At 38.9% G+C, this 27,598-nt stretch overlaps 1 protein-coding gene across 1 annotated transcript in view; it reads left to right on the top strand.

Annotated features, from left to right (window-relative positions):
• Positions 1-27,598, top strand: part of COL24A1 (collagen type XXIV alpha 1 chain) — a gene marked incomplete at both ends in the record, with an annotated part of 153,677 nt that overhangs the window by 76,119 nt on the left and 49,960 nt on the right. Inside the window, 8 exons of the mRNA XM_082311754.1 lie at positions 775-828; positions 2,228-2,272; positions 7,812-7,865; positions 8,944-8,988; positions 22,117-22,170; positions 24,066-24,119; positions 25,148-25,201; positions 25,946-25,999. Coding sequence (XP_082167880.1) covers positions 775-828; positions 2,228-2,272; positions 7,812-7,865; positions 8,944-8,988; positions 22,117-22,170; positions 24,066-24,119; positions 25,148-25,201; positions 25,946-25,999 — 414 coding nt within the window. The remainder of the gene's footprint in view (positions 1-774; positions 829-2,227; positions 2,273-7,811; positions 7,866-8,943; positions 8,989-22,116; positions 22,171-24,065; positions 24,120-25,147; positions 25,202-25,945; positions 26,000-27,598) is intronic.

Genomic DNA, 27,598 nt, shown 5'->3' with positions numbered 1-27,598 from the left:
TTTCTTTGTTCTTGTTGCTTTATCTGATATTGTTAAGCTTAGCTTTCCCAGAACATTAATAATACGTTTACACGGATATTTTTTTTTTTGTCCTATGCCAGGTGAAGTGCTTTTCCCAATTACTACCATTGTAATTGGGATGACCAAGATTTTTGACACATTGCTAGCTGCAAAGTCATTTTAACAAAGTTTTAAAAACGTTGGTGTGAGCAGTCATGAACACTCGGAGCTGGCAGAGGATAAAGTGCTTTATCTCTGGGAAGCTGATTATAATCCTGACAGAAAAGTAAAGGCTGAAAATCACAAGTACTTTTAGACAAGCTAGTCATTTAAATTCACTTTGTAGTTCATTTCCATTGCAATGTTGTCATCACATGTTATGCTAAAGACTACCTAAATCAAAGATCTATAAGAGTGATATTGGTTCTGCTTTAATCTTAATATGATGATGTGCTTTATGTCTTCAAAAAAAAAAGAGGAATTGTTCTTCTGTGAGCTCCAATATTTTCTTATTTCCTTTTCAAAAAGACGAAGGAAAAAACTTCAGAAAAATCTATGTAATAGAAGTTTGTAAGATACTCAGTTTTCTAGCAGATATTAAAATTCTGCTGCACCTTTTCCTGGCTTCCTAAGGGAAATCCTAAGAACAATGGTAAGAAATGAGGTCTGATTCCTCTGTTTTGCATTTCTGTCCAGGTTTGTAAGAGGAGAGAAACTAGACCAACCTGATTGTTAGCTGATATAAGTTCTCATTGTATTTGTTTGGATGTTTAGGGACTTCTGGGTGATCGAGGGCCTCCAGGGCCACAAGGCCCCAAAGGAGTTGAGGTAAGATGGAAAAACTATCCAATCAAGAGATTATATTTAAAAGAAAAAGTTGTGAAGGGTAAGAGGGTTAGACAACAATGGTTAGGTGTTTATGGTGGTGTCATGCAAAGTTTCAAGTTTCTTTTGCATTTTCGCAGGTGTTGCAAAGAAGTTTTAGCAGCCTTATGGGGCTGTGCATCCCTTATGTGGTTTCTTTTAGTTATTTCAGTGGAATCTCAGATAATATGTGTCCAGAGTCAGATGTGTTTCTTTTAGTTAAACTGGGGAGATGAGGGAGTGGGGGGGTGGTATGGAGATGGAAACCATGTATCAATTTAATTACAGTATCCTAGCTACACTTAAGTAAACAGTTAGACCCCTATTAACTGAAGAGGGGGGAAGGCAGCTCTTCATCTTATAAATTTATTGAGTATTCTTAATTCATCATCATAAAAATAAAATCTCATGTCTCTTAGGCTAAAAGTAATTAACATTAGAAGTAATTTAATCAGTGATTCTGGGGATAGACCTCGAGGCTTCTAAGTAGCTTAATTATGGGCTTCCATGACAGATATTGAGTGAGTAAAAGCTAGCAGTGGCAAAATGATCTGTTTAGATAGAAGCCAAGAAGCTGCAGATAGAATTTCTTAATTCCTCTGTTTCCTATTGTTTGTAATTGAAAAGGTTGTGTACCACTTCCTCCAAAACCTGGAGAAAATCTTCCATATTGAGGAGGATCAGTGAACCATAAAATGATCACAGCGTGACATCCTGGCATGGCATTGATACAAATCCATGCTTTAATATAACTGTGTAATGAGTGAACCCTGAAGAGTTAACGCTGCAGTTCCCCATCATGCATAATTATATCAGTGCACTGCACAGCACAGGCACAGTATCTCATTTCTTCTCTTACACACCTGACAAGCCTGATCCCCAGCCTCCCTCCATCCCTGAGAAAAGACAAGGATAAACCGTGGCAAAATGGCTGGGCTAACTTAGTGGATGTGCCGTAGCAACATGGAAGAGAAAAGCAGGAATGTTCCTACTGCTTTTATAGTCATGAAGTGTCAAATGTTGCTAGAAGGGAGTTAACTGCATAGCAGATAGAGAGGTTGACCCATCATTGCTGAGTCTCTCCCTGCTCAAAATTGTGAAAATATTGCTATAATGATAGGTATACCGACAGTTTCACAGCCTTTCTGGCTGCATCTGGTGGCTACACAGGGCATGGCTTTCTGGCTAATGAATTTGTCTGAAATCAGATTAGTCTCTCTTATAGCGTTTCTATCAGACTTGGACTCATACAAACACATATGAAGCAAATTTAAGATTCTATAATAAATACAGTTATCTGCAGGTTTTCTTTTTTTAAAGCTAAACTTGGCATCAAGATTATTGAAGTCCTGATTTCTTTTAGGGAGAAGTAGGACCACCTGGACCTACTGGAGGAGTCGGCCCAAGAGTAAGTATAAGTAATTTTGTTAGAACAGACTATTTTTCAGCAGAAGTACTGCTTTAAAAGGTAAATTTACTGTGAGAAGTGACTGTGTTAAAATGGCATCTCCTGAATAAATATATCTCTTTCCTCAGCACACGCTCAAAGCAGAGCTGGGGGGAGAAATGGTTTTCCATACGAAGGATTTGGAAGGAAATCACAGCCATGGTGCACAAAATAAAATTTTTAAAAATGAAAGATTTGATAACAAACTGCTTATGGTGCTCCTCTGAGACAGACGAAACCACCATGCGTTTTCTAGGGACTGAACCAGCTGATATATCAAGATATTTAAATTGGGGAAGAACCTACCATGAGACTCAGCTCACAGGGAGAAATGTAAAGGACTGATGCTTTAAGAAATCATTTTCAAACTGATCTGGTAGACAGTTGCTGAAAACATTAAAGCTGGAATGTCACAATGCTGTTTATGCTGACATGTTTTAAAAGACAAAAGTTTAAAATTAACAACCAATTTTGTTAGTTATAAAAATGTACTAGTGTCTAAGCATATTTTAGTGGACTTGAAGCTTATTTTCAGAAAAATTCTAAGCTACAAATGAATACTAGCCTGAACTATGGACTACAGGAGTGTCGCTAAGATTATTGAAAGCAATATGATCTTCTGCCTGTACTTGATTTGCTTATGTGGGGTAATCACTGCCTTGGTCTTCATTTTAGATGACTTCCCATTTCTTACATGAACTTGGGAAAGTCTTTCCCATTGTTTCCCGGTTCTAGAGTGGACATATTCCTATGTCATTTTTCCTGTTCATTAGCTGGTCAAAGCTGGGAATTTGCTTTTTGTTAGAAATAATATGAAAATGCTTATTTGCCACATGGATTAGGTGTTAAAAAACAAAAACAACCCACCCCCACCCCCCCCAAACCTTTCTTTTTCAGCTGAGGAAAACATGCAAAAAATTGAACAGAATTTCAACACACTGTGTGACTCAGTTCAATATTCGGTTTAATCTGCCTGAGGTTCTGCCAAGAGCCTCATGGAAATTTTTATTTTGGCTGCATCATACTTTGAGTCTCCTCCTTGGGCAGGGCTTCATGGCTGGACAGCATCTCCCATGTTGTGCTGTGGCCATTGGAAAAGAAGATGCTGCAGCGGGTGACTCATGGGCAATGAGACACCTACCTTCACATTCTCTGCGTCACCGGGCATGCACAGGTCACCATCAGCTGGTGTCAAAGTGACCCAAGAGGAAAAATTTCTGTGTAACCTAGCAAACTGAAATATTTTTGATCTATTTTGGGTCAGTTTGACCTAAATTATTTTGGTTTTGATTTCTCTCAATGGGAAATGTGCACACCATTGCCATGTCTTATGGCTCCCTGGTTTCTCTCTCTCTCTCACAACAAGCTGTTGAGAGAAGAATGTGTGGATCTGAGGAGGGCCCCAGGGTTGCTGCCTCCAGACATTTTTTAGTAGCTTGCTGGCTAACATCCCCTGCTGAAATGAGAGGCAGGGGAAATGGGAATTTTGCTTGATAGGGAGCCCTGCCTGTTTTTCCCCCTCATCCTGGGGCCCATCTGCTCTTGCCTGGATTCTACAGCTTCTGTTGGCTCCAGTTGTTTCACAGCTCCAGGCCAACTTGTTCACGCTGCTGCTCTGAACTCTGCTCCCATCTCTGCTTGTCCTTGCTTCTTCACTCCCAGTTCTAACATAGACTGTGTGATTACATCGGGGAGAGAGAGAGTCCCAATCATGAAGCTGTTAAATCTGATATACTTTAGCAGGACTGAGTCAGTAAGCTGCTGAACCCATCTGTCTTTTTAAATTATGCTCGCTTGATTGCAATTTCACATTCATTTGATTTACATAGGCTTTGTTTCCATTTTCCATTAAAGGAGTTTTAAAAAGTGAATGCTTACATCTGAAAGTAAATGCTATCAGAATTGTGTTGTCACTGTACTAATTAAATAGCCATGGGGGCAGGGGAGGTGTCTGAGAGGGACCTGAAGAAGTGGTCTAGCCATGCATGTCCCCGAGGCACCATCGGCTGTCAGCTGTGCCTTTAGCTCACGGATGTGTCTCTAACTTGTTTTTTGCAACCTCCAGGGGTGGGGTTTCTTCATTTTCCTTGGCAACCTTCTTCAGTCCTTTGCCTGTTTTACAGACGATTTTTCTAATGTCTAGTCTTTCTACCTGAAAGTCTTGCCTGTGTCTTCCTCGCTACAACCTTGCTTCCTGTCCTACAGACCTTATTTGTAGGCATGGTTAATAGGTTAGTCCTCTTTTCAGCCACTGTTATCCTGACTTTCTTAGGGTTTGTCTAAACTAGGTAAAGTATCCTTGTAGGTGATATACGGTAAACCTTTGATTATTCTTATGAAACTGTTCTAGCTTTCTCTTGGACAGTAACAGAGCAGGTTTCTAGTGCCTCTGGAATTCCTCATCTCTTCTACTGTGTCGTTTTCAGGTAAAAGTGTTCAGCCTCCAGTTCAGGTTTAGGCATGCACCAAGCAGGCAGCCATAAATTTTCGCCTCATTTTTCTCCTCCCCACCACCCCATCCCCTGCCCCTGTTTCTGACATTTACTTCAAAACACGTGCTTGAGACCAAAAACCCTTGGGTCCCACCTGAACAGTGCTGCCAGCAAAATAGATCATCTTGTACTGGAACAGAAGGTGAATATGAACCTGCACTCCAGTTCCCAGGTCCTCGCTTGGAAAAGAATTCCCATATGTCTAAAACAACTGGAGCCAAAACTGAGGATGCTTCCCCACTTACTCAGGATATATCTCAGGTTCCACAGAGCTCAGCCTATTTGAATTTAGGAAGAGGTTTTTGAGCTGAATCTGATCACAGAATATGATTTTTCATTCATTCCTTTCCAAAGCTTCCCACCCATTCTGTTCCGAAGTCAAATACTTACATTCTCTTAAATTAATCCTTCTAAATAAAAAAATGCTGATTTTTTTTTTTTTTTTAGTATTTCTTTGTCCTGTGAAAATACAGTAGATGCCACATTAAAGAAATGACTGTCTTTATTCAGTTTCCTCCCAATTAAGTCTCTTTCTCAAAGGCTATCCAAATATTAACATGTAACTGTCAGTGTAGCTCAGCTCAGTCAGTGCAAGCATTGGTGCATTTTATTGTTTTTGTATCTTCATCGTTGGAGCAGAAAATGCCTTTAGGGGTGGGGAGATTGTTTTAAACCAGAATGTAAAACGGAATTGTTGTGAGTTGATTCCTTTCTGAGATACATGTGTAAAACAAAAGCTGGTATTTATATAGTCATAAGGTGAGCAGTTCCTCCTGAAGACGGAGGAAAGTGCTTTCAAAGCTGCCCCACTCCCCTAGCGCAATGTTTTCTGAAGGTGGCATATGTCTTCCTGTGGGCTGAAGGCATGTGAGGAGCTTGTGGAGGCATGGGAATAGAGTGATAGTGAGAGATATTTATATTAATACACACCTGTATCAACCCATTGTGAGGTGAAAGGAAGCACAGGTGGTTGCTGCTTCGTGAAAGGGCAGGGCAGAACTTTCAGCTAATATTTTAGGAAACAGACATTTCCTTTGGGATTTCCCTGCCCTGGAAGAGTAATTTTCTCAGGGGTTTGCAAGTAGAAAAGCAGGTGTCCTTAGTTTAACCTTCTGTCAGTGGCTTTTCCTTGATATGTAATTAACAGTTGTATTGCGTTTCTGTTTAAAGCAAAATCTGTATGTTTCAAATTGCTTTACCAGTTAAATCCACTTGTTCCACTTTCCGATCAAATTGCATCTGTTGTGTGTCCTTTGCAGCTAGTACATAGCTGGCGTACTACAGCCTAGAAACCTTTACAAGTTGTAACTCGCATTGAGTTCTGATAGGACTAAAATTATCAAGGTAGTTAATAGTGGCTACTAGTTTTCTTTCAATGAATTTTGTTTAAACCATTTATAGGTTACAGTCTTGCCTTCTAGAAAGACCTTAAGGTTCTTTGCAGCAAAGTAGTTAAGTAGCATGTAGTAACCTGCAGAAGCCCATCACTTGTTCTTTGCTAAGCCTTGTGGAAAGACATGACTTGCTTTATCTGGGTCTCTCAGAACTTTTCTTCACCATCTTTTCTCCCTGCACTCCTGGCTGTGCCATATTTTAATCCATTGGCAAAAACAACAGTCTGTTCCTAAAGCAGTGATATTTTGTTGCAACTTGTGGGGCAAAATGAAATTGCTCAGGCAGGCAGAGAGAGAACGAGAGAGGTAAAAAGGATTAATATGAGAAGTTATGGAACCTACTAAGACAATATAATTTTAAGCCATATAGAGAATTTCTCAGATGCCTGGAAACTAACACACACGTCCTCTGAAAGAGGCACAGAACAGCCAGAGCAAAAGAGCCAAATGGAAAAGTCCCATCTTTTCTGAAGAAACCTGTTTGTTATCTGTTGCTTTAGTTGCTCTTGTCTCAAGACAAGACAGCCAATGTGGAAAGGAAAGCTCTCATTACAGAGTCCTGTGATTGCAATTATTCAGTCTGCTGGAACAACAACTAATAATTTCCTTTTAGCAGAAATCTGCATCTTTTTGTTACTGAATCATTAGAATGTTGAATTAATCTGCTTTCTCCAATAAGGCTTCAGCGATCTCATTAGCAACTTGCTCAAGAGCCAGATCCAGTCCATTGGACCTTTACTTTTGGACTAGGGTCTTTGCTCAGAGCAGATGGGGAAAGTTTGCCTAGGCAGGGCTATGCTGTTCAGATAAACAAATGGTTAGGGCCAGGTTTTATGTTGCAGAGGAAGTAAAGTACACCTGGAGGGAAAATGACCTCCTAAAAGTGAGACATAATTAAGTTATAAACATCGAATAGAAAATTCAGGAAAAAAGCATTCTTGGTTTTATGCCTTTATGGGTCTGTGTGAGTGACAACAGAGGGAAGGATGTATTTTATAAAATGCTTTAAAGATCTTGTCACTTCATGGCCTCCTGGTCTGATTGATGTTGCTGTATTTCTTCCAGGTAACAATATGTTAACAACTGAGTATCATAGCAACAAGATATATAGGCAGCAAAATGCTAGTGGGGAGAGATAAGGCTTAAAATAATCAATTCAATGAACAAAGAGGAGAGGATATTTGAGCTGATTTTGTCTGGTTGAGGAAGGACAGTTATGACACCAGTCCCTGCAGTCTAAACATCAAATTCTGTTAGTATGAGTCCCTGTTCTGCTGGAATTAGCCAGGCGAGAACATGACCTTTGTCTCCTGACTATGTCTTTTAAAGTGAAATTGAAATGTGTTTGATTCTTGGATTGTGACTGTTTTTTCTCAATGTTAACCACTGTAAGAGTTAATATAGATTCTGCTCACTGTGCTAGTATTTGCTGTAATAATCAACAGTGTATTTTCAGATGTGGAATTATAAATACACTAGCTTCAAATGTTGGTATTAAATATTACTAAACTGCGCATTTTTGAGTGCACATATTTTGATAAATACAGAAATTGAGATGAAATTATCTTTTAAAAATAAAATATTTACAATATTTTATTCTAATCATTATTTTAGGGAAAGCCAGGGCAGAAAGGTTATGTAGGTGATCCTGGACTGGAAGGTTTAAAGGTAAGTGATGGTTTTAGGTATGAAATAAAATGCGTTTGGACTATCAACTGTTTACAATTATACACTGCTATATACAGTGGCATGCCAGTGAAAGGATATGAGTACACATGCTTCCATATAATATAAATGTGTATCATATTGGTGATTCTGCTTACTTGCAAGATCCCATTTTGGAAAAGAAGGAAATTATGCAGGTCTAGGAGACAGGGATGTGTGAGCAAAGACAGCACCAGCTGAAATGAGATCTAGCTGCCTGGTGATGCGAGGGTGGCTTGGCCTGGGGGCAACAAGGGACCAAGGGCAGTTCCTGCACTGGCAGGACTTTGGGGGTGTGAGGGGGGATGAGATGAAGTGCTGCAGTTTGAAAGAGGAGCTTGTGGCAGCAGAATTTCTCAGTGCTGAGTTGCAATCTGAGTAAACAGTACCCAAATCACTGTTCAGCAGGGCACTGAGATTATAGTCGTAGCCAGACAATTAATAGTGCATATACACCCAGCTTCCACTTGTAAAATACATAGCGAAGTGTTCCAGAGTTATGTAACATGACTTGCAGCGTTGTTAAGGAGAACAGAGTTAATTAATCTAATACTTAATGCCAGTTCCAAGCTTTTGGGGGGTGGAGACATTTGTTAAAATGGTATTCAAATGTCAATTTTTCTAATATTTCATTACAAAATTAAAGCTATCAATAGTGTGCACAGGTAACATTTACTTTTGAAGCAGTTGTGAAATAATGAAGGTAATTTGCTGAAAGAAAAATGTAAATAAAAACTAAATCATTCATTTATAGAACTTGCTGGCTTAATGTATTTAGTGAACCCTTAATACATAGTTTTCATTTTTGTGGGCAACTCCTAAATACATTAGGGCAGTGCTTACAGCTTTTTACAAAATCAAAATTAGCCACTGACAAAATTAAATTCTTGCTGGTTGCTTAATTTTAGCTTTTAAAGTTTTAATTGGCGGATGTAATTTAGAAAATAAAGAGGCTCCTAGGAAAATAGAGGACTTTAATATACACATATGAAAGAAATTACTTTTCTAATGAACTACATCGTCTGTTTTCTACATTTAACAGGGAGAACAAGGAGATCAAGGAAACCTTGGAAAAACTGGTGAAGCAGTAAGCTTGAATTCTCTTTCTGGTTTTATTTTTAATTCTATGTTTATTTGAGAGTGAATGAGTAATTTGTTGCAGTAACTTTCTGATGAAGTTTGCCTTTCTTTGAAGCTGTAGTATGTTGGCTATACTTTTGTGGTCTTTCAGAATCATACTATTTAAAGAAATTGCCCATTTTAAGTATTTTCCAGAGTTAATTCTGCTTTTTTCCTAATAGGTTGAGTGAACATTACAGGTAGTTGTAGGGATCTTCCAAAGCACGTTCGAGTAAATGAATGAGTAATCCTTTTCCAGTGAAATCATTTGAGAGGCTACATTTAGCCTGAGATGTATTTTGCAGAATTGTCCTGTCCGCCCTCCATAAAATCACAGAGCTCAAGGTGACCTTGAGGTGACACGTAGTGTATCCTCTACTGCCTAGGCAGGATCTCAGTTATCTTTATATCACTCCTGACAAACATTTGAGTAAGCAGTTATTAAAAAGCTCCAAGAACGAAGTCTCCATGACCTGCAGGCAGCCCAGGGCTTCTCTATCTTTATTTTTAAAAAGTTCTTTCAATTGTATAACCTGACTCCCTTCTGCTGGAAGCAGCATTTTACAAATGATGGTTGTTATTGTGTGCCTCCTTCCTTCTTTCTTTTCAGGCTAAACAGTCCCAATTCACTTAGCCTTTCATGTTTTCTAGATAATTTAAGTCACATTCTTACTCTGCTGTAGACTGTTTCCAATTCATCTAAACATCTATGACTCCAGCTTACTGCCCAAACTGTTCAGACTGCTGAGAGAAAGGAAAAATTGCTTCTTACAAGCCATATTCTTGCATACACATCCCCATTTTTGCAATATCTTGTTGTTACTTGGTTTGTGATCCACAGTCTCCAATCCTTCTTTTTTGAAGTCATTATCTTTCCTAGTTCTTCCATTGTAGGTGCTTTTTAGATTATAATTATCACTTAAACATACTGCCTTGCAATTTTCTCTGCTTAATTTCATCCCCTGCCCTTTTTTATTTTTGACTTTTGTCTGGGAATTATGAGCAGATGTGAACTTGTTGACCCATGTTTGAGTTACCCAGATGTTGTGTAGAACATGACTAAATTGATTTTGTTTCTTGAGTTAATGTATGCTGAGGAGAGATACCATACACTGGTTTGGGCTTAGTGCTGTACTACTGACATAAACTCTGTTCAACTTAGGCAGCAGTCAGAGTGAGGTCCCCATTGTCTGCAAAATGCCAAGCAGACATACCCCAGACAGTTCATCAAATGGTTGGTTACTGCTGAAATTTTCAGAACTCCTTGTAACTCAAGTCCAGCTCCTGTGTGCACTCTGAAGACTCTGTGCTTCAGGGAAGGGAACTGAGAAGCTGGACTCTCAGTCAGTTAAAAGTATGTGCTTAGACAGGAACTGATAATGCCATATAATGCCATAAGGTCCACTTAAAAGTCAGCCAGCATATCTCTAAATGCAGCGACTATACTAGTAGCAGCTTAATCCATAGCTTTGTTCAGCAGTTTACACATAGCAAAACCTTCATTTTGTTAGGTTATAATCAGAGCTGTAAAGCAATAGTTTCCTTTCCTTATGATACCATTTGGAAAATCTGGGGATTTTTATATGGCTGAATGATTAGGGCAAATATGGATGAGTACTGGGGAATGAGGATGTCACGGTAGAGGAGAATGGGTGGGACATCATAACACTATGTTGCTTTTATGGAGAGATGCAGAAATTACCCCTTAACGGAGACACAGTAATATACTCTCCTGTCCATACAGCCAGCATTTCTCTGACAACATTACACTTGCTTTTTTTTTTCCCAACAGTGTGCAAAATGAAGCTTTTATTACATATAAATTCTGGTTTTCAGCCTGTAACATGTTAGGGAAAATTGATAGCATTTACTCTGTTCTACAGTGCCAGATGCACCAAAATCCTCAACAAAAGACAAAGCTAAGCTCAATCTGAAGTCACCCCATTAATAATAGTACATAAAACAGTCACTGAAGCTAGTTACTTAACCTTAAGTTTCTGGATTTGTCATGGGCTTTGTTTTGCTCCTCAGTGAACTTGAATTCAGTGCACACATTTTCCACAACTCAGATATTTTGTATAAACATAATATCATTCACCACTAAATGAGCTCCATTCTAATACAAATATGATATTCACTAGCTCAAATATATAATCAATGATTATATGTTGCAATGATGATTAGTAATCATACTAATTACCTAACTGTAGTCAGGCACAAGCTGCAAGAATAAAATAACAAAAATAACAAACATATTCTTTGTGCTGAAAAAGGGGATGTTGTAGGCCTGTTATAATGTTATAAAGAAAGATAATTATGGCCCATCATTAATTACCACTTCCCATACTTCCTGTTTGGAGAATTTGCATATGATACAGGATGACATGAGATACCTGAGAACTGAAGTGGTTTATAAGCTATAGATAAATAGTCTTTATTTTTAATTGTGGATTGTAGAATGTCTTCTGCTTTATTTACATGCATTTTAATCAAATGAGTTTCATAGTCCCTTGATCCTATTATATTACCTTTGTATTATCTGGCAGCAGAGGACTAACACCCACTATATTGTCTTTAGGGGGATAATATTTATTATCTTGTGGTTAAGGCCCATGTTAAAACACCAAGAGCAGGAGACAGCCTTTCAAACACACTCAGCAGAACTCACAGGAAGACCTTTCAAAATCCCTTCCCTTCACTTTATTCACCACTGTAATCTGTAATGGTTAAGCTTTTCCTAAGTAAATTGAAAAGTACTAGCAGGAAGAGAATGGTTTTTCTCATATGCAGGAAATTGTTTTCCAGATGTGAGTCCTGATGCAAAATATTCACTTCTGTACACTTTGGATGCATTTTTTACTTCCAGCTTCTCACCAGCTTCTGTTTGTAACAAGTAATTTTTCTTTTCCTTGGTGTGCAGAGAGATTCCAAACTTCTTCATTCACAGATAAATCTACTCCCTGCTATTCAATATTGGCTCTGGCGGCACACATTATGACTCCAGGACATCTCTGGAATCAAACATGCTACACAGAAAAAAAAAAAAAAGTTTGGAAAACAAAAGGCGAAGTACAAGAGTAAAGTACAAATGCTACTAGCTGCTGTGATAGATTTTGAGATGGGGAGCCCAAAAGACAGTATGGAGTAAGGCATCTGTCCTTACTGATGCCGTGTGAAGTTTGTGTTACCAGATGCTTGGTGACACCAAATACAAAGAGGATTTGTACAAATAGCACTAAAAATGTGCAATTACTGTACATTTTATTTAATAGTAAAGGCAAAGGGAAAAAGAAGTTACTAAAAAGCTGATAGGAAGTCCAATGTCTAATAAAATTCTGTGTGTATGGTTTCTTCCTTCCATGCCACCCCCTGTTTTGGCTTATCTATTGTTTGTTGTTTATTCATGATCTTTATTGACTGAGTTGTTCAAATTACAAATGATGATGTATACTTTTAAGCCCACAGTTGAAATATACAATACTGGATTTTTTAGCAATGGGGAATCCATCACAGTATTCCAGTTCTCCAACAGAAAACTAGTGCTTCTCTTGAATAAGCTGTCAAAAGAAGCAATTTTGCAATAATAAATCCTGTAAATGTTGATTTCATAGCAAATAATGACATGAAGCACATGTGCATGTCTGGTATTAATACCAAAGGGTTGCACCAATATTTTTCTTCTGTTTCTTTCCATTTTCTTACTTTTTCTGGTATCACCCGTCTTCTGTCTTTTGGCTAATACATCTGTCACTGCTGCCTGAGGTGCCAAAATAGTTATTGCTTTTCTGTAGCAGCTTTTCCAGGTCAAGTACTGCTTAATATTTGCTTAGAAAAATACAGGTGCCAAGAGTGCACAAGCAGGGAAGTTTCAACAGCAGCAGACTGGGCCATAATGCTTGGTTATTCAGTCTGGTAAGATGGGATATGTGCTGAGACACAGCTTTGTCAATAGGCTAGAAGCCATATTGTCCAACATTTCTGAGGTCACATGAAGCTGCTGACTCTTAGAGCACATTTCTGCCGAAGTATTTCTGGATGTTTGTCCAGTGTGGAAACTGAGTAGGCTAAATTTATAAAATGTTCACTGTGCTCATAAGCTTAAAATGACACACATTGTAATACTAGATCAGGAATGTGCCTAAGATCAAACTTCAGACGCTATTGCTTAACCAAGTCCTACAATAAAAACCGTTTCTCTGGCTACCACGTACACCCTGATTAAAGGGGAAGGTGGGCAGGTTCAGATGGTGCTGCTTGGCTAAGCAGAGCCCCAAGCTGTGATAGGACCCAGCAGCTGTCCTTTGCTGCAAGATATTCAGTTAACTGCAGGACCATCAGGTCCAATTGAAGAGGGATTGGTTAAGATAGTCAGAAGTAAGGGACAGCAGGCAGAACAAATTTACACTGCTGATGAGACAAAATCTTTTGGAAGTCATGCCAAAGGAAACAACCACTGCAGCTACTGAGAAAATTGCCCTTACAATTGGGGGGAGGAAAATCTCGCTTTGCTGACATGTGCAACTGGGTTTTGTGTGCTTAGATCAGATGCTATCCAGTGATGGACAGCAAGTATTTGAAACCAGCTTCAAGCATCTCATACAAATGACCTGTCTGTGTTAGTGTCAGGCATAATTTAAGAAAATGATTCATTGCTCAACTTTCATGGCACAAAATTGAACTAATCTGAACTTAAAACAGTTGCTTGTCAGAATTGTGTTACTGTTTGGTAATGCTAGTGTTTACCCAGACTGGGCCACGCTGAATAACTAAGTGCAAGTTAATTCAAATTTTTCCTTGCCAGCTCCGTTACAGAAATTCAGCCCTTGGCCCATACACTTTTGAATTAGAAATAACTGGCATTTATACACATATTGAGATACAGTACAAGGGTAGAACTGTCAGCTGCAGCATGTACAACTGGTGTCAAAAGGACCAACTAAAGTAAGCAGAGTTCATGAACACAAATCCTGGAAAAATAATCTTCAAAGACCCGGAAAAGTTAGATGTCAGCAAGTTTGTCCAGTTGCAAGTAGTTTTTGAAACAGCAGAAGAGAAACCAAGCTGAAATGAGAAGTGCTTCCCCCTCACCAAAAAAAAAAAAAAAAGCTGAAAAGAATAGAAAGTTACAGTCCAGCAAAGAAAAAAACCCTGATATTCAGGCTGTTAATGGCAGAAAATGGTCAGCCTGTGATAGTCTGTGGGAAGACAAGAAAATACTGCAATCAGGCCATGTGCCTAGGAGTTGAGTTGCTTTTGAGAAGAATTCCCATAAAGCAATTACCACATCTCCTGCAGAGGTAAAATTTAGCTGGATTAGGCACCAGGGATGCTTAATTCATGGAGAGTGGAAACTGCGATTCCTTTTGCTTGAAGAAAAGACTAAATGAGTTTTAACTGATGTTTTCAGGATGCTCAATAGAAGGAGTTCTTTGAACTATCATGAAAAGTCTGGGCTTTGGGGATATGGAAACGAGAATTGTAAGCCATAGGCCAAAAGAAAAGTCAATTGAGGAAAACCTTTTTTTTCAAAGACTGGTGAATGCATGGGGCATTGCCAAGCGCTTCAGAAGAAGGAACTAGTTCAGCTGCTTTCAGAAACCTATTGGATACAGATTAATGAAAGTTCTATGAAGATCTTACGGTGAATGGTAATAATGATACTTCTGTGTCTATGTTGTGCTTCTTGTTTTTGCCCTAGATGAACTGATATACTATCATTGCTGCTAGGTCTTTCTCTCCAGAAGAGTAGGGAAACAGGTTACTATATCTGGAGGTTAGCTCTTTCAAAATGTTCATTTTCCTTGAAGGACTTTTTGCTCATAGTGCTCTTCAGCTAGTTTCAGCTGCCATGCTACCCCGCAGGATACCCACAGCCCCACATCCTTTATGGTTTTGCAAGTTAGGACTAACACCTTAAATCAGTCAACACTCCCTATATCATTGAGAACAGTCAAAGAGAAGGGTAATCTGTTCCATGTGAGATTTGTTACCCAAGCAAAATAAGCCACTAGTTAGATGTATGAACGTAAATAACTCTTATCCCAATTCAGTTTAGCTAAGATATGACTCTCTGGACTAATATCTACCTTCAGAAGAATATTTTTTTCCCTTGCACAGACTACAAAAAGCTACCTTGTGAACTTGACAATCAAAACCAAGAACTTCTATAAATGTCATTATTCTGATTGTCACTTGAAAAGTGAAAATACTTCTGATTTGGATGGAGTTTGTGTCACCCAATTCACTTCATGTCATCTCCAAGCTGCTTACGGCAAGCAGACTGTAAAATGCAGTATCCATCCCAGCAAGTGAACTGTGTCCTGACTGCCACTATAGTACTGCAGATCTAGTAGAACGTCAGAAAAGCATACAAATCCTCTGCTCTTTCCTTGACCAAGACAGGAATCTAGCCTTTCCAGGGAGTCAGATACTACCTGTGTGGTAGTTACTTTGCAACTGTGTTGTTGTTTTCCCACCACCCAATCTATAGCTTTATATCCATACTTATTTGCATGCCTAAGTGATTTTTGAATACTAAAATATGAGAAGAATGTTTCAGGCTGTTTTAGCAATAATCAAGGATAAGTTGTTCCAGCATGTATTAAACTTATTCAATAATGGTGTTACATATCAGCACACATTCAGTCTTTTCCCTGTTTGTTTCTTTTACTGTCTGTCTCAATTTAACTGATGAATTCTCCTAGAGAAACTGACTGCTCATGGCTTGGACGGGCATACTCTTCACTGGGTAAAAAACTGGCTGGACGGCCGAGCCCAAAGAGTGCTGGGGAATGGAGTTAAATCCAGTGGGCGGCCAGTCACCAGTGGTGTTCCCCAGGACTCAGTATTTGGGCCACTTCTGTTTAATATCTTTATCAACGATCTGGATGAGGGGATCAAGTGCACCCTCAGTAAGTTTGCAGATGACACCAAGTTGGGTGGGAGTGTTGATCTGCTGGAGGGCAGGAAGGCTCTGCAGAGGGATCTGGGCAGGCTGGATCAATGGTCTGAGGCCAACTGTATGAGGTTCAACAAGGCTCAGTGCCAGGTCCTGCACTTGGGTCACAACAACCCCATGCAACGCTACAGGCTTGGGGAGGAGTGGCTGGAGACCTGCCCAACGGAAAAGGACCTGGTGGTGCTGGTTGACAGCTGCCTGAACATGAGCCAGCAGTGTGCCCAGGTGGCCAAGAAAGCCAGTAGCATCCTGGCTTGTATCAGGAATAGTGTGGCCAGCAGGACCAGGGACATGATCGTGCCCCTGTACTCGGCACTGGTGAGGCCGCACCTCGAGTACTGTGTTCAGCTTTGGGCCCCTCACTACAAGAAGGACATCGAGGTGCTGGAGCGTGTCCAAAGAAGGGCAACGAGACTGGTGAAGGGTCTAGAGCACAAGTCTTGTGAGGAGCGGCTGAGGGAAGTGGGGTTGTTTAGCCTGGAGAAGAGGAGGCTGAGGGGAGACCTTATCGCTCTCTGCAACTACCTGAAAGGAGGCTGTAGCCAGGTGGGGGTCGGTCTCTTCTCCCAAGTAACAAGCGATAGGACAAGAGGAAATGGCCTCAAGCTGTGCCAGGGGAGGTTTAGATTGGATATTAGGAAAAATTTCTTCCCTGACAGGGCTGTCAGGCCCTGGAACAGGCTGCCAGGGAAGTGGTGGAGTCCCTATCCCTGGAGGTACTTAAAAGACATGTAGCTGCAGTGCTTGAGGACACAGTTTAGTGGTGGCCTTGGCAGTGCTAGGGTAACAGTTGGACTCGATGATCTTAAGGGTCTTTTCCAACCTAAATGATTCTATGATTCTATTTCATGTACTCCAGTCGTTTGGGAAGAAAAATACAGAGGAATAGTATCTGCACATGGCATCTGCAGTTTGGCTTCCAAGGTTTAGGCAGCGGGCACATCCTGCTGCCACTTTGTGAGCTAGCTTCCTTTAAATCCAAGTGTTTCTCTACATAATGTTACCAAACAGAATTACCCTACTTTACACTGGTGTTACTGAAAGCAAATTTTAACCCATTTATTTCTTTCCTAAAACTGCTGTAGATTAAGCAATGGTGCCAGTACATTTTCCTTTCAAATATTCATGTAGTTGCAGTTTTGAGTCCTTTAAAAAAATCAAGTGAAACATTAGCTGCGAGGTACAAATATGGTGCATCTCTGCTTTCACTCACCTCCTCCGCTGGCTGTAACAAAGCATAGATTTTCACTTGGATTATAGCCTTTGGTTGACTACCAAGTAACTTTCTCAACAGACAGAAAATGCCAATGATCTCAGTGTCAAATGGCCAGATCTCAGCATCAAAAAGAAGAAAACAGTATCTGCCTTTCAAATATCATGCTTCCCAACATAATCCTGGGTGAAGCAGCTACAGATCTTATGGTCACTTCATAACATTTTTAGTACTGTCGTTATGAGGTAGGAAATAGTTTCTAAAGCTTAGAGGTGGAACCACCAGCTTTAATAATAAAAAAGGACCACACAACTAAAAGCCAGGATTGCTTTGTGGCATACATACAGCAGTTTGCACAGCTGTCAGCCAAGAGCTCCTCAGATGCCAAGGTCTGACATGGGGCCATTTTCTGGTCTACTCTTGCATTTTGATAATTCAAACTAAAGTGCCATTAGAGGGTAAATGTAGTATGAGTCACTAAGGGATTCAAAAGTAACTAATTCAGTAATTGAAATGGCAGTAAACTGTAAGTAAACAGGCATCAGTTTGCTTTATATTCTTTATTTAGCTTTTCAAATAACCCAAATTACTAGAGCTTCTCCTTTTTCTGAGAAAATACATCCTCCAAAATGGATCCTGTTTCCCAGTGGTCTAGAGACAGGGCTTTCTTTAAAACTTCGCATTACTCTTACCTCTGAGTGTGGGATACTGATGGCTGCTCTGTTCAGTTCATACCCGATACTGGTACAGTAGTGAGCAAATGTTCTACACAAAGGCTCTGTTGAAAGTCTTTCATTTCAAAAGCCTGTCTGTGGTTCAGCAATATACTGTTTTTGGTGAGATCAAAAATAAGAGTCAAACAAAAGCACTGATCTGATACAAATTCACCCAGAAATCTATGAATAGCAGGTTTTTTTATTCCAGAGCAGGTATCAGCCATCCATGACACCTCCTTTCTCACAGATCAGCTACCTTTTTTTCTACTGCAGATAATATGAAGCCCAAGTAGCAGCCAGTGCAAACCCTGCATCATGCTTTCTTCCTATTTTTTGTTCAGACCTAATCTAGGTCACATCTGTTAGAAGCATGCATGCACAGATCCAGTATTAGTGCCTATGATACCAAGGTCCAGATGGATTAGTTTAAAAAATATTTGTAAGTACCATTATGTCTGGCTAGCAAAACTGAGCTTAGATTAATACTTATTTCTTAGAACTTCATTTTTATAATATTATGAGTTGTAGAGGTATTTTTTCTATCTATCAGCTGGGTATGAAATAGTAGAAGCTGACAGAGCATCCACTTTTCTTCCTCCTCCTGTCCCTCACCCTTGGTTGTCTTTTTAACATAGGTAGTTGGCTTGAATCTTCAAGGATCCTCAAGTAAATTTTGATCTGTTAAAATCAAACCCAAATGTTAGCTCATTTTGGTTTTTTTGAGTACTGTGCCAAAATGTATAAAGTCCTTCATGAACTATGATGCTGATGAGGTCTTAAAGAAATGTTTAAGTGGGAATCTTAATGAGCAGGCAGAGATTATATTGCTGAATGCTGGATCTGGAGTGAAGTGATTCAGCACAGATTCAGGAAAATTTTAATGAAAATTAATTGGAAATACCAGAAAAGTTCATAGAAAAATGTTAATGTGGCAAGATAATATTTTAAAATCACTTGTGTCATCTCATTAAATGATATTGAATAAAAATGTTTGAAAATGATGGATCCTAAATAACACTGGATTGGAAAATTTTCAGTTAACACAGAACGTGTTAGCATACACCCTGACAGGTAACTGCTTCCACAGGAATGTTTGGAACCAGCTGAATATTCATTTCTCACTACCAAGCTTTTCAATGGATTACTCCGTACTTGGGTTTGCATTAAGTATACAATGTGTTTTCAATTATTCAACTACAGTAGAGTTTCTAACACAGAGCATATGCCCTGGCAAGATGTTTTTGTCTTTCTCAGGCATACATTAGTTGTGAGATCTGGTCTCCGATTAATTTTCCACAAAAATGCTCCTGTCAAGGTTTCTCAAATGCTGTTATTGTCACTGGAGAGTTTTACACAAATCCTTGTAAATGAAAGTTCATGACTATTTTTTTAATAAGGTTTAAAACCATGATGATTTTTTTTTTTTTAAATATTTCAGGGTTTTTTGCTTTACTTTTCTGTTGCCTAATACATTCAGTTTGATTTTTGGAATCCACCACTGCTCCCCAAAGGATTGAAGGGATGCTGGAAGACACTGACTCAACAAACCTGCTTTGGACTGTATTCATCCTCTTACGTAAGAAGGAGGGAGAGTTTAAACCTCAATCCAGTCCTGGCGGCTGGTCTCGATAATAAACCAATCCAAATCGGGGATTTAAGGAGCCATGTGATCTTTAAGAAAGTTCCTTGGGAAAACAGCGCTTTATGACTAACGTATTGATGGAACAAGGTGTTTTGCTCTCTGATTGCACTTTCTCTTCACGGTATGCTACTAATTGTTTTAAGGACCAAAATTATATTCTTAAGTAAGCTTTTTTTTTTCCCCTCTCTTGCCTCTGTACCTACCTGCCCTAGCTTTATCTCAGTCTCAGACACTTGCCCTCTGTTTTGGATGGAGGAGTAGAAGAGCATTTAGGTAACCTGTTATGAGCTTCTTTCCCCTTCATTCCTCTTGAAGTCCCTATTGCCTTTACCATTTTGCTGGCTTCAGTTCTTCTTGTCATCTTGACTATAGTTTTGCTTCCCATACATATCTACTTTCACTCATGCAGAGGTTTTTTCCCATCTTTTATATCAACAAAAATCCACTTTCTTCTTTTAGCATTTTTACTGTAAATTTTCGTTACTTAACTACTTTCTTCTGAGGAACAGCTGGTGTCTAGGAAACTTGCTACTTAATAGCCAACTTTTGTTCTTGCTTTGGAAGGTGTTGTAGGCTACATCTAATGTGCTGGGTAATACAACAGCACATTCACAATCACTGCTTCCTGGTCATTCCTTCTCTTTCAGACCAGAGCAGCTTAGTCAGAAAGACAACACTTTTGAATTAAAAAGGGGACTTGATCGGGGCTGTATAGTAAATGCTTCACTGTTGGTGCAAGGTACTGCTACCCATCTTTCTAATCAGTGTCTTCAGTCCTGTAAACAGTGTGGCATTGGCTGGGAGATCAGGAGTGTCTCTGTGGAAGGAGAATAGATCTGAGGTACATCTTGGCTCTGATTACGTCTTCTGTCCTTTCTGGAATAAGAGAATCAAAGTGATTAGCCTTTTGAAACCGTACCTCCACACCCCTTATCTTGATGAGCAAGAATACAGGGTAATTCTTTGTCTCACAGATTTCTGCCTGGTGCTGAGGCCCACTGTTGGCGATGACTGGTAGCAGTGGTGTAGCTCACGTTCTCAGAGTTTGTCACGAAAGTCCCTCATTCCTGCCAGTGACGTCTGGGCACTGCCTTAGTGCCAGTATCACTAGGACAAATCTTTGGCTGCTGCCAAGAGACATCTCAGTTCTGACATACAGTACACAAGTTCTCACACATAATACATCAGTTCAGCAGCCATAGAGGTGCCTGTTTATCTCTTTAGCCCCTTCCAGAAGGTAGTTTGTGCCAGTATTGTCAGCCTCAAAGGCAGCTGTATCAATGGCTTATTGCAATATATTTGAACTATGAGATTTCTAGAGGACCTAGCAGTCCAAGAAAATAAGAAGCCATCATAAAGCCTTAGTTACTTTGCATCTGTTATGTTAAAGTACTTGAGGCTGAAATTCATTGAAATTATACAGGTAAAAGCTAAAAAAATGGTGGTGTTTTTTTTTTTTTTCAACAGCAGAGATCTCAGACCGGAATGTTGTCTTTCTGCTTTGACATTATGGAATAAACCACTACTAGGCTCTTGAAAGGAATATGAGCTGTCTAGTGAGCTCAGAAGTAACGCTTAAAAAAAAAAAAAAAATCTCACTTAAGTGCCAGTGTAGTCCTACTTAAGCTAGTGCATTCCTACACATGTAGAGATAGTAATGCCAATGTGTGAACTGACATTTTATTTGCACTTTTTAAAGTGCAAATAATTTTTGTTTTTTAACGTGTTACAGACATGGTACAGTTGTGTATTATGTTACTAGAAGCTTCCACGTTTCTGCCATCTTTCATGAGCAGTCATGCGATGTACTCTGGGCACCTATTGCTTTTTCTTCAAGCTCACTGTTTCATACTTTTCTCAACTGGGGCCTTGCTCTAGAATTATTTTTTTTCTTTTCATTTGATAATAAAGGGGGTATTGCAAGCACTTGGGAATAAGCTTTTTAAAAGTACTTCCTCTTATGTTTCCTATTCCATATGATTGTACTTGATCTATCCAGTGGACATTTGTGGGAGAGCCTCAGGAGAGTTATTTCATTTTTAAAAGGACTGAAAAGCTCTGATCCCCTGACTTCAAAGGCATTTGGGGCTACAACACTTAAAGGGAAAATTCCGACAACACCTGATACAATATCATTTTTGTTTTGACTGGCTTTTACTTTGTTCCACTGAACTTATTTCCCTTGAAATTTGTGGTCAGACTGAAGCACTAGCAGAGCAATTATCACCTTTAATTTTGTGTTTGTAAAGCTTCTAGCACTGCAAGACTGAGCTCAGTGGCAGACCTTAGGTGGTAGCACAGTACAATGATTAAATTAATGTAGTTTCTTTTCGAGCAGTAGCCATTTACTGTTGGTGTGTCTAGATGCAGTGATCCTCCTGCATGGATTGTAAGCCAGGTTAGCTTGTGCAGTCGTCACTTCCCTGCAGGAGCACTTACACAAATAGACCAGTGGTTCTCCCAGATGAAGAAATGTGCCGTGCTCTGCTGCCAGGTTGCTGGGGAGCTGCCAACCATGAACTACTACGAACATTGTACTAATAAAAGTTTGTTTACTTTTTGTACAGGGATCAGCTGGCTTACCTGGAGAAACTGGGCCATCTGGAAGCCTTGGTGAAAAGGTATAATAATGTATATGCCTACTGAGCAGCAAAAATCAGCTTTGGAAACCATTAGGGTGATAAAATATTGGTGAGAGATTGTTTACTGACTACTGATAAAGCTAATATTTGTGTAGCTATTTCAGAGCACGGGGATGTAATAAATGGCAACCCAAATGCTGTTATTTGAGGTAGCATCTGGTATCCTTGATTTTAATTAGCAATGAATTTAGAGCTGATAGATTTGATATCTTGTTCATATTATGCCACTTACTTTACTATCCGCTACTACTGCTTCACAGAAACTGGCATAAATTACACTTGTTTTATACAGTAGTCACTGGGTTTGCACTGCTACATAATGAAGACAAGAGTAGAAAGGTAAAATTTGGCTGTATGCATTAACTGAGTAAAGAAAACACTTAGTTTTGTCTGCTGTGCAGTAACAGTTATGTTTATGAAAGCAAAGTTTGGCAGACTTAATGTGACTAGAACAGTATAAATAGCTTAAGCATATTTGACATGGTTTTATTTAGGTGAAGTATTTTAAAACTGAAAAACAGGAAGCTATTACTGGACTGCGTGTCAGCTTCAATTATAATAAAAACATAATTGTCAGAATGATCCAGCACCATTTGTATTTCGTCCCTGCAGGGCTGAATTATTTCACCTAGACTTGTGGCTGCTATTTAGATGTTTTCTTGAGAAAGTGTTAATAATGTATTAGAACTTGCACGAAAATCTGATTATAATTTATATAATCTGTGAAAGGAAATACATCAGTGGAAAGCACTGCTTGTTAAAAGTAAAATTTAGACGTCTCATATGGTTTTAATCATAATATCATCTTAGAACTCAGTGTCAAAGGATTCTTGTTCTTTATAATTACACTCGGCCCAACAAAGATTACCTTGGGATATTGCTGCTAGTTTAGCAAGGAGGGAAGAGGCAGTAAAAGGCTAATTAATCTATCAGCAAGTGGAAGCAAGCTTCTTCATCGTGCAATAATTGTTGTCATTGCTTTGCTGTTTCTGTAGAATTTATCGTCTTCCTCTTTTATGGATTAAACAGTAAAATGTAAGCATGTGATGTGAATTAAAATGATAAACATACTTTCAGCATAATTATTTTAAAGAAAAGTGCCTTTGACAGTATGCAACATAAAATATAGCATTAGCACTATGTCACGGGTACTATCTGCAATAAAAGTGTAAAATTTGTATGGGGATAATCTACAGGCAAGCCTGATGTTTGGTCTGGATGTTATATGAATAAAAGGTGAGAAAGTATGTAAGACAAGAAAGAGACCCTTCCTGCTTCCCTTACTCCAATTGCTTCTGCAGCTGCTGAAGGGCTGGTCTTGCCTTTAGATCTGTGCTTGCCTTACACATTCTGAAGAAATGAGGGAGAGGGGAACAACATTTTCTTTTTTGCTTGTTTGTTGTGGTGAATTTTATGGATTAAAGATGAACATAACTACCAATGTGATGCACCCAACAGAGAAAGAAGGGATCTGCTTAGCTGCAGTTCGCAAAGACTGATGTAGCGAATCTCTTCTTCAGTCTTCTATGAAACGGGAAGACAGAGAAATTCAGTTTTACCATCTTTTCAAAATATGAGTGGGCTTGTAGGAAGAAGGAGTGCAGAAATTCAACAGAAGTGAAAAAAGGCCCCTGTACTGTTTCTTAAGGACAGTCCGTGAACCAATGGTGTTATGCACCGCAAAAAGTTGTTCCCTTTAGCAACCAAGTCTCTCGTAGACTGTGGGCTACAACCCTCATGAAAGACCTCTTAGATTGCTGTGGTATTGTTATTGCAGGTTAGCCTCGTTGGCCAGGTATGCCTGGCTCAATGGGCATGGAATGAGTCAGGGAAAGAGTGCTCACTGTTATTTTCTCTTTAATTTTTTGCGAAAGGGAGAGCGAGGCAGTCCAGGACCAGTAGGTCCTCCTGGAGAGAAAGGTGCCATGGTAAGTCACAAATAACGTAGAATCCATAATTATGTTACTTACAAAGGTACTTTACCTTCCAAAACAGTAATAAATTCTCACTCTTCTGATTGTGCAAACTTTATGGAAAAGAGTAGTATTTATGATGCATTGTTCCTGGGAAGTTTCATTTAGCAGCTTTATCCCCTCTGTGGAAGTGACATTGCAAAGTGATACGCTGAATGAAGCAGCAGAGCAGCTGCATTTTTGAAAAATGGCTCTAAGCAGACTTACATAAAACTTTAAACACAATGAATTGAAAGAAGAGATAAATAAAGGAGGGGAAGTAAATGAATGATCTCCTGTGTGGACTGACTTAACACAGGTTATTCTAATAGACAGACTGGTAACCAGCATCACCTCTAATTCTACTGCACAGCAGTACCCAGACTGCCTCTGGGTGCCACTCTAGTGGGAGGACTGGCTTCCTGACAACACCACTTGTCCTAAATCAGGATGCAATGTTTCATGCAGCATTTGACAGTCTAGAGGCCACTGTCATGTTAAGTAGGTTGTTGGGGCACTTAAGTAAAAAGCTATACACATGTGTCCATTGTCACATTCATGTTGAAGTTTTTGAGGAGAAGTGGTTAGGGTTTGGCTGTGTGTTTGCTAGCAAGCACTGTGATGGCTCCAGAATGTATAGAGAATGCATTTTGTCTTGGCCAGTCCTGCCCACACCAGGATGTGTCCGCTTTCTGTTCCCACTGTCACAGCCTTGACGTGAGGATTTTGAAATTCAGTTAGAACTCAGCAGCTTTTGTTTCAGTAAATCCCTGTCAGCTAGTGCCTGTGTGTGGGAAAACTTCTTAGGTTGCTTTAAGATTATTGTGATATATCCAAACAAATATCTGTTTTCTAAACAAAATTTTGGGAATAAATTTTGCAAGATTAAATGTTTTATTAACTTCCCTCCAATTTTTCAGGTAAGTAACCGGATTTATTATTGTTGTTAAAATAAGAATTTTGATAAAACTGTTCTGTCTTTTCTATATTTATTTCAATTCTAGGGCTACGCAGGACCTCCAGGAGGCCCTGGACCTGTGGGGCCAGAAGGATTACCTGTAGGTATAGAGTGGTGCTTTGGTTTGACATAAAATGTACCATTTTCAAATTGTCTTTTTGCTCTGATGAAGCTAAGAATGGTTTCTAATTTGTACTGCAGTCTATAAAACTGTCATGAAAATTTACCCATCCAGACACAAAGTCTGTTCACCTGCTCTTTACCAGGATGATCTAATTTATATCATTTACTCATCCATTTAAAAATCACTCTATTGAGACAAGTAGGGGAATAGAATTTTTTAAGTATAGTTTATAATTGCACAACAATTTTATTTTTAATTCATTGATGCCTAATGTAATTTAAATATATTCATTATGTGTTCAGTTTCATTGTTAATCAAAAATAAATTGTATTCTAATTTTCTGTGTATAATTGTGTTATAATTTGGCTACTGTAGGTCTTCAGTACAGACAAAAACTGAATCTTTTATCACAAATTATTAGGCTTTTTAAGATAACGTTGCTGAAATACAAGTATCCTTTAGCAATTTTAGGATGTTGGACAGAAGTAATTTATTGAACAGCCATGTCATGATTTCTTATTCAGAATAAAGTTACATAGAGTCTCTTATTTAGATTTTTCTAGATAAATTGTACTAACACAATTAATTGAATGTGAACCATGAGTGAAAGTGATTCATTTGTATTGGTTACATTGACTATTGTTCAATGTGCATGAGCCTTGTAATTTTCAGAAATCTGTGTACAGAAGACAATGAATAATAAGTTTATTTGACATGTAGGGACCTTCAGGGACAAGAGGACCACAAGGGCCACAGGGACCTAAGGGAAGAAGAGTAAGTAATATTGCTGTTCCATGTTACTTAGAGCAGAGAGTAGTGTGTTGCCGATATGAATTTGACATGTAACCCATGTGCAGTTGCTTCCTTTGAACTCTGTCCTCTGGACTCAAGCCATTTGTACTGAAATCAGACAGATGATACTTGTATTTTCATGTAGGAATCAACATCAATCTTAATTTCTCCTCACGTTACAGTTAAATGGGGTTTTGCCATTGATTTCAGCTGAGAGCAGGACCAGAACCAAAAGGACCACTGGCCTTATTTTCTGTATACATAAATATGCAAATGTTGGCATTTATAACTGCCGTTGGACTCTTTCAATGTTTTAAGGACTATTTTCTTTATCTGCATCTCATTTATGTCTTTGGAAAGACAATCAAGATCACCTAAATGTAGTTCTGAGAGAGGAAGAAGCGAAGTCAGAAGATAGTGTGTGCTAGAATCTCAAACCTCTGATTAGATTGCCATTTCCATTTCATGCATTTTTATCAGGGAAATGGGAACCATTTTTTCACTATATACAAAACACTAATCCAAAGCCTACATAAGTGAAGAGGGAGTCTGTCCACATCAATTCACATGAGCATTTGATCACAATGCATAAATCAGTATCAGTGAAAGTATTGCAGTTTGTTACCGGGGGATGGTTGGCTACATGGTTTTCATAAACACTTTTCTTCATAAACCCCACCAGTCACTTGCATTTCCTGTCTGGAGGGGTTTTTTTGTTATGTTTTTGCAGTTTCAGCTGAGGCTGCCTGCAGGAAGTGCTCCCAGTTCAGAGTATAGATGAGTTTGGTCTCAGCATGCGCAAGTGTATTCTCACCGGATTTATGGACCTTGTTGAGATTAGCCGTGAAGATGCACCCTTCTAATATGAGCCTCACCTAGCACTTTGACAGCATATCCAGGCTTCCTGTGAGACTTGTACAACTCGTACCAGTGGCTGGACCAGTGTGTCTTCACAGGTGGTGTTAGCATTGGGCAGTCCTTACCACTCGTTCCTGATAAAGTCCCTAAATCCTTGTCAGTGAGATAATTTTGTTGGTTTCTTTCTTTCATAGGAAGCAGAAACTTTTGTTGCTACAGCAAAATACAACTATAGCCTTCCTTTGTTATCGTGAAACATATGTTTTCTGAGAAAATACGTGGTAACATTTGAAAAGTTGTAAGATCTGGAGGTTTCACTCCAGTTAAAGACAGGTACTTGAGAAGCACGCATTGCATTTTAAATAAGGTTTTAGATTAGAAAATATTGTGATTAGCAAACTTTGTAATACAAATTTTATCAACTATATATTCTTCTACATTACTTTTTCATGATTGCTGAACTATTAAATAAGAGATTGGGTAAAGAGTTATCGTTTCAGTATACTCAAAATCATATATCTGAATGTATTATATATTTTAATATTAATATAGTATATTTGAAACCATATTTTGAATATTCATTATATTTAAAATATACAATATTTTGAAATAGACAATATTTTGAATATTCTGTATATTCAAAATATACAATGCTTAGCAACTTCGCAGTACGCTACAGGATTATTCATAAGAGAAACTTCACATGTTTCAAATGAGTCTTCG

The sequence above is a fragment of the Platalea leucorodia genome, assembly GCF_965183815.1.
Source record: "Platalea leucorodia genome assembly, chromosome: 5".
In the NCBI taxonomy this organism is placed as follows: Eukaryota; Metazoa; Chordata; class Aves; order Pelecaniformes; family Threskiornithidae; genus Platalea; species Platalea leucorodia.
This window is presented reverse-complemented; position numbering and strand designations above follow the sequence as displayed.